Source organism: Chironomus tepperi, unplaced genomic scaffold, assembly GCF_022539635.2.
Source record: "Chironomus tepperi strain 1889 unplaced genomic scaffold, CSIRO-AGI_Ctep_v1 contig_12, whole genome shotgun sequence".
Lineage (NCBI taxonomy): Eukaryota > Metazoa > Arthropoda > Insecta > Diptera > Chironomidae > Chironomus > Chironomus tepperi.
In genome coordinates, this window is record NW_027226134.1 from 188,612 (window position 1) to 202,743 (window position 14,132).

At 32.1% G+C, this 14,132-nt stretch overlaps 3 protein-coding genes across 4 annotated transcripts in view; 2 read left to right on the forward strand and 1 right to left on the reverse strand.

The window, feature by feature from the left end:
* The first annotated feature begins 581 nt into the window (after positions 1-581).
* Positions 582-2,529, forward strand: LOC139088335 (protein takeout-like). The gene is made up of 5 exons (XM_070637523.1): positions 582-669; positions 761-816; positions 891-1,147; positions 1,574-1,685; positions 2,175-2,529. The coding sequence occupies exons 1-5, from the start codon at positions 656-658 to the stop codon at positions 2,474-2,476; spliced, it is 741 nt and encodes a 246-aa protein (XP_070493624.1). The 5' UTR covers positions 582-655; the 3' UTR covers positions 2,477-2,529.
* Positions 2,530-4,603: 2,074 nt separating this feature from the next.
* On the forward strand, positions 4,604-6,250 carry LOC139088204 (protein takeout-like). Its single transcript, XM_070637311.1, has 5 exons — positions 4,604-4,737; positions 4,808-4,866; positions 5,322-5,575; positions 5,631-5,742; positions 5,881-6,250. Exons 1-5 carry the CDS (start codon positions 4,721-4,723, stop codon positions 6,183-6,185), a joined length of 747 nt encoding a protein of 248 aa, XP_070493412.1. The 5' UTR covers positions 4,604-4,720; the 3' UTR covers positions 6,186-6,250.
* LOC139088194 (serine/threonine-protein phosphatase 4 regulatory subunit 1-like) overlaps positions 6,233-14,132 on the reverse strand; it is a 62,511-nt gene continuing 54,611 nt past the window's right edge. For both annotated transcript variants that reach the window (XM_070637289.1, XM_070637297.1), the window contains 6 exons: positions 13,597-13,754; positions 13,171-13,335; positions 9,882-10,232; positions 7,896-9,722; positions 7,533-7,791; positions 6,233-7,223 (listed from right to left, as the gene is read on the reverse strand). In XM_070637289.1, coding sequence (XP_070493390.1) covers positions 6,934-7,223; positions 7,533-7,791; positions 7,896-9,722; positions 9,882-10,232; positions 13,171-13,335; positions 13,597-13,754 — 3,050 coding nt within the window. In that variant the 3' untranslated portion in view covers positions 6,233-6,933. The remainder of the gene's footprint in view (positions 7,224-7,532; positions 7,792-7,895; positions 9,723-9,881; positions 10,233-13,170; positions 13,336-13,596; positions 13,755-14,132) is intronic.

The following is a 14,132-nucleotide window of genomic DNA, read 5'->3' on the forward strand; positions in this document are numbered from 1 at the left end:
GTAACTAATTTGCGCATACTAGTACTTGTATGCAATTCTTGCATGCAAATATGCGCATACTTGCATGCAATTGTCGAATCCTGAAAGACAGAGTGGAATCCAGAGGATCGGGCCATATACAAGCGAATCTAACAATGCGGAATTAAGGACTCTGTGGCCGAGTGGTTGGGCAACGACATTGCAATATTTTGCGCATATGTATACAATATGCACACATTTCATTCTATTATTGCATGCAAGTTAACATATAAATTCTAGAACTTGTATGCAATACTTGCATAAAATAAACGCAAATTGCTTACAAGTTTCCGAATTCTAGAAATTTCGCCATCATTGCTAATTGTGTTAAACCACTTAAAAACATAATGCTATAAACCGAGCATTCCCCATCGCTTACTTCCTGTCTGATCTATGACATTCAAATCTCATTGGATATTAAGTCTCTAAAGGAAGAAAAATCAAAGGTTGAATAACATATGATTGTAATCTTTGAATTATATCCTATCCATTCCAAAATACTGGAAATGCAAATTTTTAAATCTAATTAATTCAGCTTCTTTTTTTTGCATCGTGTCTCTCAGGTTTAGTTCCCATTATAAATTCGCAGGAAGAAGACTAGAAGGCTTAAGCTTGCATTGGATAGAATTCTAGAATAATGAAGAAATTAAGGTAGGATTAGTTCCTATTGTCAAGTGTCAATTGGATAATTTGGATATCCCAAAATAGCTTTTTTTCATGTCTTTATTGTGTGAATTTTCAGCCTTTTTTTGCAAATCATTGTCGTCATTTTAATCGCAAAAGAATCAGCAACATTGGGTAACAAAAAAAATTATTTCTATACAGAATTAAGGCACGGCAAATGACTATTCTTTTTTTGATATTCTTTTTAGCACCAAGCATCAAGCCGTGTCCGCTAAAATCCCCAAATCTTGCTGATTGTGTGATAAAATCGATTGAGAGCTTAAAACCCGAAATTGGCACGGGAATTTATGGACCAAATTTGGTTGCTGATGTGAATTTGACAAAACTTGTCCTTAGTGACATTTATGTGGATCGGAGCTTTAAACTTAAATTGACTCAAATTAAGGGTTATGGATTTAATAACTTTAAAATTGAGAAACTTCGAATAAATCCAGAGAATTTCAAAGTAAGTTGGCAAGCAGAATGGCACAAGTCGATAATTGATCGAAAATCAGGCATTAGACATCAGACCGGTGTGACTTTGACATGGTGTCGGATCTCGAACAGGCTTAGAGACTGCTTTTAGGTACCGTATCCTAACATTTTACCACCGTACCCAGCATCTTTTCTGGATCATGAAAAGATGCTTATTGCCTGTTGAGGGATTTGAACTTAACTCTGCATTAGTCAAAGTCACGACGGCCTGGGGCCGGATTTTGAATGATGACCCGATTTGCCCGAGATAATACGACAATCCGAAGAGCAACTTTGCGTTTTACCCTTGACAGGTAGACGTAACGGCGAACACGTCGTGATGATCGGGTTGTGCTATGCATGCTCCTTTTTCAGTGACTCTAATTTAATTTACACAATTTGTTTCTAAATGCTATAGATTGATGCAATCATGCTCTTTCCCCATTGTGATGTATATTCAAAATATGCCTTAGGATGGAATTTAGGAATTTTCACGCTTCAAGGAAGTGGAGATTTGAGCGTTTCCATAGGTTTGTATCTTCTGATCTTGGGGAATGTTTGGAAATGATGTAACGTTATAAATAGTGTTTATAAGACCAATCCCCTACCTTAATGATTTGTGACAAAATGAAAATGCACTATCCAAATTCCTGCTGATCATTACGTAACAGACGAACATTCTTAGGGACATTATGCACATATTCTTGAGATTTTGTAAGGGACAGGAGGGACTCAAAAAGGACATTCTGGAGTAACTTAATTTTTGAATGTTCACTTAACGACCGTGCACTAGTTACGTTACCTCTTGGAAGGAATCGCTAGGGCAAATTTTGGATTTTGTTACATACAGGGGAAGGGGACAAAAAGTGAATTTCTCATGTTACATAATTTCCGAACGTTTCCTTACTTACTGCAAATAATCTAGAACTTAAAGTCAACTCGGATTTTGTTTGAAGCCGAGTCAAATTCAAGTCGATTTAAAGCTCTAAAATATCTAACCTCACATTTTCTTCCACTAGACAATGCCAAAGTTCTACTTAAAATCGTCGGCTCTACCTACTTAAAGAATGGCGTAGAATACCTCAAAGTTGATACAGCTCAAATAAACATCAAGTCTGCAAAGATGAAGCTTTACTTCGATAATCTCTTTAATGGACAAAAGTCACTAGAACAGGCAGCAAATGAAGTTATTAATCAAAATTTAGATATTATTAAAGGTGAAGTAGTTCCTCTCATAGAGCAACGTATATCGAGTGTGATTCTCAAAATTTCTAATCAAGTATTTGCATCGGGTACACATAAAGAGTTCTTTCCTCACTAACTTAATTTGTGATTCATTCTTTGATCTGCTGTAGAATAAATATTATGACAACAGTTGTTTGTGTTGTATTTCCATTTCCATTTTTTTTGCATGAACTTTTGATTTTTAGCAAATGTTGTCGCAGAAACAGCTAATTTTCGTATTCTAATTTATTGACTAGACCAGTGGTGGCCAACCTTTTAATTTTCGCGGCACACCTTGATGGTAAGCCTCGACAGTAACCGCATACTGTCTGTTCAAGGCATTTAATCATAGTTTTGACGCTACAATAGTGTCATGTCACACAGGTTGACCACCACTGGATTTGACACATTCTAACATTTATAATGAGCTTGATTAGGTGTGAACCAGTTGAATGAATTTCTGGATTTACCTATATATTAACAAAATGTCATGTCGTCTATCAAAAACTGGGATTTTTGAGAAAATGCTCCTTCCTGAACAGCATACCGTGTTCACAAGGGCACCGCTACGTCGTCGTATTAACGGTACAACACGAAGTGCTGTTACCACAAAATTTAACGTATTTTTACAATTTGAATTTTCGCATCTTTTTCATATCGTACTTTAAGGCCCTGTTTTCGAACATTCAAACATTAATTTTTTTAGAAAGTATCCAGTATGACAGCTAACTTTAACTCATTTTTAAAACGAACAATGCAGTTCTCAGAATTGTGCCGAATATGCTAAAATATGATTTTTATTAGATGTCGTGTTCGAAGACGAAAAACTTGTTTTTTTTTTGGACATTATGGAATTCTTTGACGTCTGCTTATTTAATTGGATATATACACATTTAAATCATAGATTTTCTAAGAATAGTATCATATGTGTGGAAAACGCATTAGATACGTTATAAATGAACGGTCGCTAATTAAGATGATTAAATAATGTCCAATGTTCAAGGACTTGGGGGTGTCTTAAGCAGTGGTGGGTAACAAAGCCTTCCATCTGACTTTATTGCAAATCAAAAACCGTACAAATTCTCATTTTTGACATCTATTTGGTTTTCCTTCATTCCAGTTTAGGCCAGTATAGTATGTTTGTGTCTCTTCCTCAGTGACAACACTTTTCTGCTTTTGAAGTGGATATCCAGCCATATTTACGCATTTGTACAGAAGGGTTTATGTGATACCTATAAATTTCATTCTTAGCTTTTGAAGCTGTGGTTCCATTCAAAACATATTAACGTCATAAATTTGTGACTTAATTTAATCAATGGACATCAAGAATGAACGTTAATCTTCTTGATCAGAATCTGCCTGCCACACGAGATGCCCATAAAAATAAAATTGCACTATGGTCAACAATCTTTGGCCAGAGTTGTGAATATCATTTAATTTACATATAGTCACATAAAAACTGGATTAAGTCAGATTTAGTTTATATTAATTATTACATTAATATCTGATAACAGCTGATCAGATGTAAAGAAGTGCTTAACCGATGTAAGGTCTATAGTCGTATTTACATAATTAAGACATTTACGGATTAATTGCGTTCTTGAGAAACGGAACCGTCTTAAATCTAAGAACGCGTTCCATTGGCTTATTCATTTGTTAGGTCTGAAAATCTGAGAAGGGTAGCATAGTCAGGTTAGACTATGCTTACGATTCGAACCTTAATACTCTCTTTTTAATGCATGTGAATTTGCCAAATATCCGTACTGTACAACTTGTGACCTCTCAGTAGACCTGAATATATTGGCTTACAAGCAAGCTTAACCAGAATAGAGATGAATTCACATGTATCAATTAACTGCTCGCCATTTAGAGAATAAATTCTTAATAACTGTCAAATACAACTTCAAAAAAATTCATTCTAAGAAACTCAAGTTCAATAACTTTTGAACTTTAAATATTTGAAATTTGAACTTCCGTTAATTTTTAATACGTAAAAAAATCTTGTTCCCAAACATCATCAATGAACGTCACAAGATTAAATTAAATATCGGTTTTTTTATTGAACATATTAGCGTCTGGCAAATAAAATATGGGGTGAATTGGACATAAGATAACTGCTGTGGAATATACCTCATCAACACATCTGAAAATAAAAACTAGAAATGTAAATTTTCTTTCCTGATAATTATTGTTAGCCTGTTGATATTTATTTTGTAATTTTCGAGTTTAGTTGTCATTCAAATCTTGCTGTGGACAGACTCGGTTCTAGCTTTATTCTGTCGTGTGATTTTTTTTTTTAAATCTTTTTCGTAGAATTTTTTAAAGTTTTTTTTTGTCAATAATGAATAAATATTATAGGTAGGATTAGCTGATTAACATATTGAATATTCCCAACATCCTTTTGACCTTTAACGTGCAATTTTTTCAGTGTTTGTCTGCAGATTTTTGTCGTCATTTTGATCTGTGAAACGACGCAAGCAAAACTTGGTAAGGAACAGTCTTGAAAAATATAAAAAAAATCATTTTAAATAATTTGGCTTTAAATTAAAAAGAGCTTAATTTGAAAAATATGATTCGGTGGACTAGTGGGTAGAGTTCTAGGCGCAGCTCGAAGTCTACTCGAATTTTCCATGGAATCGAATCGACTTTTCCGTACAAAATTCGAGTCGACTTTGTGGTCTGGTGCAAGGCAAGTAGCCAAAAGGCTTAATCTCGTATCCCAGCAGCTTTATTTAGATTTTACTTTTTAACGGTTTTGGAAAATTCAAAAAATTCACCATTTTGTATTCAAAAACTGTCCGTAATTTTTAAATAATTCACCATATTTTCAAAAAAAAAAATCCGTTATTTTTGAATAATTCACCTTTTTTTTCAAAATTTGTCCGTTATTTTAAAAACAATTTTGACAATTTCTTTTTTCAAAAATTTCTCATCCTCTACAGCCCCAGGTTTCAAAACATGTCCAAGAACTTCACCAAAATTAGCAGAATGCTTGATAAGTGCTGTCGAAGGAATGAAGCCTCAAATAAGTACGGGAATATACGGACCAAATTTGGTTACTACAAATCTAACCAGAATATATGTTGGTGACATTGCCGTCAATCGTAACATCAATGTTAAACTTCTCGGGATGTACATATTGGGTATGAACAACTTCAAAATTGAAAAACTGAGAGTTAATCCTGACAAGTTCAAGGTACGTGAATTTCTGTGAATTGTATGACGTATGTTAACGTCATTTTATTATTTAGATGGAAGTGCTTATAACATTGCCTCATATGGATGGATTTGCAAAATATCATTTAGGATGGAATTTAGGAATTTTTGCTATTCAGGGATCTGGAGATGAAAGCTTTACGATGGGTATGTATATTATTTTGAGGAGCTTCGCTGTGCAGTTAGGGCAGCTTTTCGTCTAAGGCAACATTGCGGTGCCCTAGCGAACACGTTGTTCTACCCTAGTTTGAATCCATCCCTAACTTTTAAAATTCTCATCCACAGACAACGTAAAATCTATATTAAAATTATCAGGCACAAGATATCTCAGGAATGGCGTTGAATACCTCAAAATCGATTCAGCTCAAGTGGTCATTAAATCCGTCGACTTGAAAGTCTACTTCGATAATCTCTTTAATGGACAAAAAGCTCTAGAGAGGGCGGCTAATGAAGTCATTAATCAGAACATTGAATTATTCAAAGGTGAAGTAGTTCCGCCAATTGAACAGAACTTATCCAAGATATTGTTTAAAATGGCAAATCAAATTTTCGAGTCAGCTCCTTATGACGAATTCTTTCCTGCACAATGAGGACATTTAAGCTGTAAAAAAATTTAAAATAAATAAAAAGCCACAAATTTTTGTTTTTCTTCTCATTTTCTTTATTTTTCCTTTTTCATAAAATCGGATTTTTCTTCATTCTTTCATTTTTGGATTCCTTATGACAAATTGTATTTGCTTATTTAAAAGGAAACTGGTATGAGGATATCAATGTATGTCTTAAAAGATATTTTATGTGTAGAAAAATTAAGAATATCTCTTTACAATAAGAAAAAAATGCACTTTTTTCCACAAATTGTATCAAAATTGGTTTTTTTTTCACTTTCTTGGGGGGAGGTGCAATGAAGTCTTATCTCAAAAAGGCAAATTTTTCCTTTTAATTTTTTTTTTAATTTTATTTATAAATGTTTTTGAAAAAACAAAATAATAATAATAATAAAGACAAAATCAATAACATGATCTAACTACCTACTTATCAGTATAACATTTTCTTTTTTTTTCTCATATTGTGTTGTGGATTGCAATCAAGTTGGATTTTTTAAGAATGGACAGGTATTGGATTTGGTAAGAAGAAAATTAAAAAATAGATAGAAAATTGTTTAGTTTCTAGTTAGAGGACATAGGAAAATTGTATTCTGTATATCCTTTAAGGTTCAATATGTATTATTAAAAAAAAAAATTAAAGGTTGATAGATTTGAAAAATGGAAATAAAAAATAATAATTAATAAAAATGTAGATGTTTAATTATGCCATCAAATGATTGTGCTGTGTTGAGCATTAAGAACTTTTCTCATTTGATTCATCATCATCAGTTGATGGTGACTCATAGATATTAATTTGTAATGGAACGGTCGGTGGTGACGGTGTAGAAGTGACAGAAATCTCATTAGAAATCTCACTAAGTGATAGAGTACTAGTCTCATCATTCTCATTTGTAATAGTTAAAGAGTCATCGGAAGATGCCATAATTATATTATCGCGTACATCACGATCGGAGTCTTTCTTTAAGTTTGCAATTTCCTGCAAGATGCGCTTCTTTGTTTCACTGTTGTCATTCAGATAATATGCTGTAATAATAATTAATGATTGTCTTTTAGTACATAATTAACTTAGTTGTTGCTTGACTAATGCATTTTTATGTTAATTAAAAATTTCAACTTTCAACGGTTTCGAAAGTTTTAAATTTCTTCAACGGTTTTCAAAAATTTGAACTTTTTACCGGTTTTCGAAAATTCAAATTTTTTAACCGTTTTTGAAAATTCAAACTTTATAACGGTTTTCGAAAATTCAAAATTCAGAAAAAAACTTACAATTTTAAAATTTTTCAAAACCGTTAGCAGTCAAAAAATGCACTAAAAAATAAATTAATAACTTACAATTTCTCTGCAATGTCACGGAGAAGCATTTAGCAATGCAAATACGAATATTGGGTATTTTATCGTTGACCAATTCAAGAAGTTTCTTAAAAACATACAAGTTGAACATTTTTGGTTCTATTGCTTTATATTCCAGCAATTTATCAACAGTTAAAATATAAACTTGACGTTCACGCCATCGCGATGAATTTGCAAAATGGAATGATAGGAATTTCAGTAATTGCTTCTTTTGCTTTGACTTTTCAACGCACGATACAAACTGTTTGGTGGTGTGCGAAGTTAAGAAAGTGCCAAAAAAGAGAAATAAAGAAAGAATGTACATTAAATATTGATAAATGAAAATAATATTAAAAGGTAACTAACCGCATCAATTCCAACTTTTCGGACACAATCGTATTTATCCATCATTAATTTCAACGCCAATCCAGTCAAGTAAAGGACACAATTATCCTTCTTTATATGATTATTGAGCTTATTTAATTCAACAATTTGTATGCCAATTTGCTCGCGTAGTCTCCAGTTAACAACATTAAATGTTGGCAACCAGCACATTTCTAATTGATTGACAATCAATTCATGTTTTGATGGATCAATGATTTTTATGAAATTTGATATTTGCTTAACAACCTCAATCTTTATCTCATCAATATCTTTGAAGAATTCAACAAAGGGTGCAACTAGATCTTTTGTTGCATTCTCGGAGCCAATTATCTGAGCAATTTGAAAAATTGATTTTGCCATTGTCTTTCGTACACGTACACTACTTTGTAAATCATTACATAGTGACAGGAAATGTTGATGCAAGAGTGGCCAAAATTTACGACCTAATGTGAGCATAACAGCTGGAAAATTGAATGCACATTTAAAGCATAAATTATTGTCGATATCTTTCATATATACAAAATCTTCTATTAAATTCCATTCGACCTCAACAGCTTCATTATTTTCTAACTTATTTGATGATGTTGATGGTGGCGGTGGCATCTCATAAAATTTATCATAAAAGTCATCCAATTTTTTCTTGTTACTACTTCCATTAACTTTCATGCTGCTCTCACTGACATTATCCTCATCGTCCATGACAATTGTCGATTGATCTGATTGATTCAAGCTTGTGTCATCATTTGATTCCTGCATGTTATTATTATTTAATTCATTTTTATCAACTGTTACGTCAAGATCATCGATATTCGATGGCTCAATGTACCAATATTGATGTGAATTAAATTGTTCCAATTCAGTATCATCATTTGATCCAGCACTAGCATTATTATTATTTTCCTTATCGCCCAATGTTAAATTCTCAAGTTTCTTCTCAAATGAATCATTCTTACTTGTATTATTATCAGCAGCACCATCCGTATCTTCATTATTTTGATCAACATATGATTTCACAACCATTGATTTATTAAAATTATTGTCGAAATCTGTAATGTCATCATCATCGTCATCATCCTCTTCTGATCCATTCTCCTTCAATAGATATTGATAGTTACTGAGAACGCCTGAATCATTATCATTACTATTAGCGGATCCCATATGCCAAACGAATGATGACTCAATGGTTTCAGGTGTAAGGGAGCGATTATTGATGAAATTATTCTTCAATGGTGTATTAAATTTTAAGAAATTATTGAATGCATCATCACTATTATTATTATCATCTCCTTTCATAGGACACATCAAGTCATCAGATGTTGATGATAAACGTTTCAAAATTGCTGATGGATTGATTGAATTTTGTATCGAAAATAATTCACATTCATCGGATTCTGATGCTGTTGTGGATGACAATCGACCACCTGATGTATTCATACGATCATTAAAATGACTTGCTTTAATTATTGACAGCAAATATGTTTCAACATTCATTTTCTTTGCCTCATTATCACCTGATGGTGATAATTTCATTGTTGAATTTGCATTTGGAACCGATAATGATCTTGTTGTCTTTTCGTTTCCCTGTTTTTGGTTAGTGATGCACTCTTTTGCAAATTCTGTTTCATAATATTCCAAATTTTTGAAAATAACCGACGAATTTGGTTGATTTGAATATAAAATCATATTTGATTGACATTGTTGACGAAATTCTTGATCAGCTGCATTTGTGATAAATAATTCTAGACGATAATTGTAAGCCAGTCCAACGATGGGTGGTGATGCATAAGTTGCCAAGAATTCGCCCAAACTCTACAATAATTTAGATATAGGAATTGATTATTGAGTGCTGGAAGTTTAGATAAATGTGAATATGAAAGAATCATTCAATTTGGGACAACTTGCATGCAAGTATTGCATACAAGTTCATGTAATATTGAATGATTCCCTCGAAATTGACCAAAAACTTACATTAAGCGCCGAAATTATCACCCAACGTGAGTCATCAAACATAAACTTTTTCATAATTGGTACTAAGTATTTTCTACGTAAATTTAGGCTACATAAGATTGATATCATCGGTATAATTTGAGCACAAACGTTCCGAATATTCCATAATGAATCCTCACATAGTTTTACAAATAATGGCAACATGCTCGTCTCCAGCACCTCACCACCTAATACTTCACACATCACAGGAAATACCGTCGCGCATTGTTTTCGTACATTTGACACCTCACTTTGTGTCATTTCAATAAATTTGTCAAAGAATGTCTCGTGCGTCATTTCCATGCCAATTATTGGCGCCACTTTGGCCATTATCTGTGATAATTTGGAATAAAGGAAGAGAAAAAGGAGAAAGAAAGGAAGAAAAATTAATGAAATGAAATTTTACACAATTTTTTTTATTCATCTTTTATTATTTCTTATTTTTTTGAGCAATTGCAAAAATAATTCAATTTTTGATGACACTGGAATCAGCGTTCAGCTCATCAAAGCTGGCTGTGATATGATTTTTTTTGGTGACATTTCACAACCACTTTGAGAGTCTGAACATTGAACGATTATTCTTAGAAATTGAAATAAAATATACACTTTGAAGATTTTATGCTTCATGCTCAGCTGAAATGAGACAAGAGAAATTGAGTATACTTAATGTTTTGAGAGAAGAGAATTGGCACAGCTACAACAGAGGATGGTGTCTAATCGAGCAACGTGTTTATTACATTTTAAGTTGTATTATTTGGATAGAACTTTAAGCACCTTTAAGTTTGCATATATCCAATTTTTGTAATTTTCGAAAACCGTTACAATTTGAATTTTCAAAAACCGTTAAAATTTGATTTTTTAGTAACCGTTAAAATTTGATTTTTTGAAAACCGTTACAATTTGAATTTTAGGAAGCTGTTAAAATTTGTATTTTTGAAAACCGCCATAGTTTGAATTTTTGAAACCCGTTATTCTTCAATTATGAACTACTGGTTTGTCGTTCATTCTTCAATTCATCTTAAATCACTTTCCACTAAAAATATGGCAATATCTTTCAATCTCAATGGCAGTAAAAAAATTGATTGAAACCACTGACTCGCATAAAAAGGGATCGAAAAGCGATAAAAATGGAGAAAAGGAAGTGATAATTAGATTTTTTTTATCTCCGCGGATAGTAAAAAAAAAAATATTATTTAATGACACGCTACATTATATGAAGCGATTTTAATGAAGACATTATGAATCTCTTTTTTCCTTCATATCTCGTTCCTTGAATTAATAAATGTCAGTCATTGTTATTAAATCACTTATTATATATATTTTTTTTTATTATTGGAAAGACAAAAATGCCATTAAAGCTTCAGAAGTTTATTAATATAAAAAAAAGCACTTTTTGACCATTAAAAATTCGTCGATACTTCCGCAACATTTAGCTCTTCAAAGCTGGCTGTGATATGAGGAATAAAATTTTTATGTGACATTCCACAACCACTTTGAGAGGCTAAAGACCACGGGACGAGGACGGGTGAAAATAAATAAATAAAGTTGACGCACATGCCGAAAAATTGTTGCATTTTGCCTTTCACTGAACTCGTCAAAATGGCTGTGATATGGAGGTTAAAATTCAGCACGTCACAACCAATATTGACGAAACAGTAATAGGAATGTCCACACATAAACCATCACCTGATATAACATTATGAGTCACTTTTTTTATGGCAATTTTCCATCATCATCATTTCGTTGTTCCAATTTCCAACAGCAGCAGCAGCAGCAGCCCAAAGGTTCACATAATTTTCCCAACTAAGCTCATCAAAATGGCTGTGATATGAGTATAATATTATTCAAAAAACAACATTGTCAAAATGTGAAAATATATTTAAAAATGATATGAAAATATTTAATTTAATGAATTCATGTTTTTTTATGTCCAAAAATTTTGTTTCAGATTTTTTTCCACCTTAAAACATTAAAAAATTCATTTCTTTATCATTTTTTATCTTCACATTATTGAGGATGAATGTCGATGAGCATTTTTTCCATAGTAAGCTATGAATGTGTGTTTTTTAACATTTTTTTGTATCTTTCCCAATAATTCGGAGAAAGTTTTTGACATATCACAACCAAATTGTGAGTTCAGGCAGGAAAAGACATCGTCGGTATTGGCTGCTCTTGATGATCGTTGACTGTACACTATTTTGTCACATGATTTACTTAGTTAGCAGACCTTGCTCATCAAAGCTGGCTGTGATAGAATAACAACAGATTTTTTTGGCTCTTGTTTTTGTTTGATTTAAAAGAATTAAAAAAAAAATCACTATCTAACAGCCAGTTCTGACGGCAAAGTACACTACTATCTCTCTCCGCCTTTTGTGAATTTTATGCAGTAAGCCACTATGAGAATTGCAGACATGTTTGCGCCTGTGAGACATGAATAACAAAATTTTTTGCTTCTGTCCTTTATGTCAGTTCCATCAATCACAATTGTCACATCACCATATTCACTGTTTTTGTTATCACAATTTCAAATTTATATGTATTTTTAAAAAAAGGACACGGGCATTCTATGTCATGTGAAATCAAGGGTTCAAGTCTCAAATTTTCCAACTTCTTTTGTCGTACTTTTCAATTCTTTTTCATACTTTTTTGATAATTTATAATGTTTTAAAATAAAGTTTTCCATTTTCACACTTTTATACGCTATATCGATGTTGCAATCCCTTTTATTCGTACGTCAACATAATTAAAAGCGATAAAAATAAATTATTCAGTGGAGATGAAAGACAAATCAAGGAGTTGCGAGTTTATGTGGGTAAAATCAATTCTAGATGTGTGTTGTGATAAAACCGTTAGAATTTTTGAAATTTTTCAAAAATTTCTGTACATCATGAAGTTGGCTTTAATAAAAATTTGAATTTTTAACGGATTTTTGAATAGATTATTAATTTTGACGTTATTGCTTATAGACACAATTTGTTAAATCCAATGTTAGCACTGACATGATTACCGTCCGTTGAATCACCATTCAAAACATTACATCCACAAAAGTCAGTAAAACTTCAAGTCTAACTAAAGTGAATGAACATTTTCATTTAATCAATCAAGTCCAGTGCTAACGGCATCTATTGTAATGAATCTAAACCGACAAATTTTCTTTTACTTCTCTTCCCTCAAAAAAATACAATGTTGCAAAAAACAAAGACACACGAATTGCATGCCTTTTATAGATATAAAAAAAGAAGTATTAATAATAGTGATTTTAAAAACTTACCGCAATTGCATTTAATTGTATATCGTGATCATTATTCACACCATCAATTTTATCGATTTTAAGAAGATTAAGAACAACTGGACAGACATTTCGGTTAATAACTTTTTTATCCAGAAAGCCATTCTCAATTAAATAGAGTAGTGTGGAATTTGCACTTTTTCGTACCTATTTGTGAAATATAATGAAAGTAAGAAGTTAGATGTAGATTAATCTGTATCCAGTTAAAAATTCAGTCTATACAATAAAATTTATGAATGTATAAAATACGAGATTTTAATGATTATGAATGAAGCTTTGTGAATAGATGAAGAAGTACTCAAATCCAATTCACAAGAGCTGCTTATTGTACATAATATGATATATAGCGACTGACTGTAAAGGTGTGAACACAAGGTGTCATAAATTAATATTATATATAGTATTTACCGTTGCCTCATCTGATAAAAATTTCAATAAAATTGATAGAATATGATCCAACAGTAGAACACCAAAAGTTTGTACAAAATTTTGATCGAGCTGCGTTAGACATGTACAGATTTGGATCATGTTACCGCTCCCCACAAGACTCGCTCGTACTTCCATTTCTGTAAAAAATAAAAAAAGAGAAAAAAGAATTGAAAATTACAATACAGATTTTTTTTTTTGGTGTGAGATTATGGAATGTCCACTGAATGAGTGGGCTCTTTGTGGCGCTATGCATCAAACAAAACAGGACTATTAGTGAGAATAAAAAAATTGTTGAAAAATTACACTTGTGTGGACGGCTTTTGTTTTCACGTCAGAATTTTGTTTTTTCATTCAATCAACTTTGAATGAAAATGACTTCGAGAGAACATTTGTCATTCATTGAAATAACAGAAGGCTCTTAACATACTTTAACATCTTTTTTTTTTTCATCACATTTTTCCCCGTGAGTGATTTGATTCATTAATTTTGGAAAATTGGGTGAATAATGTTTAGGG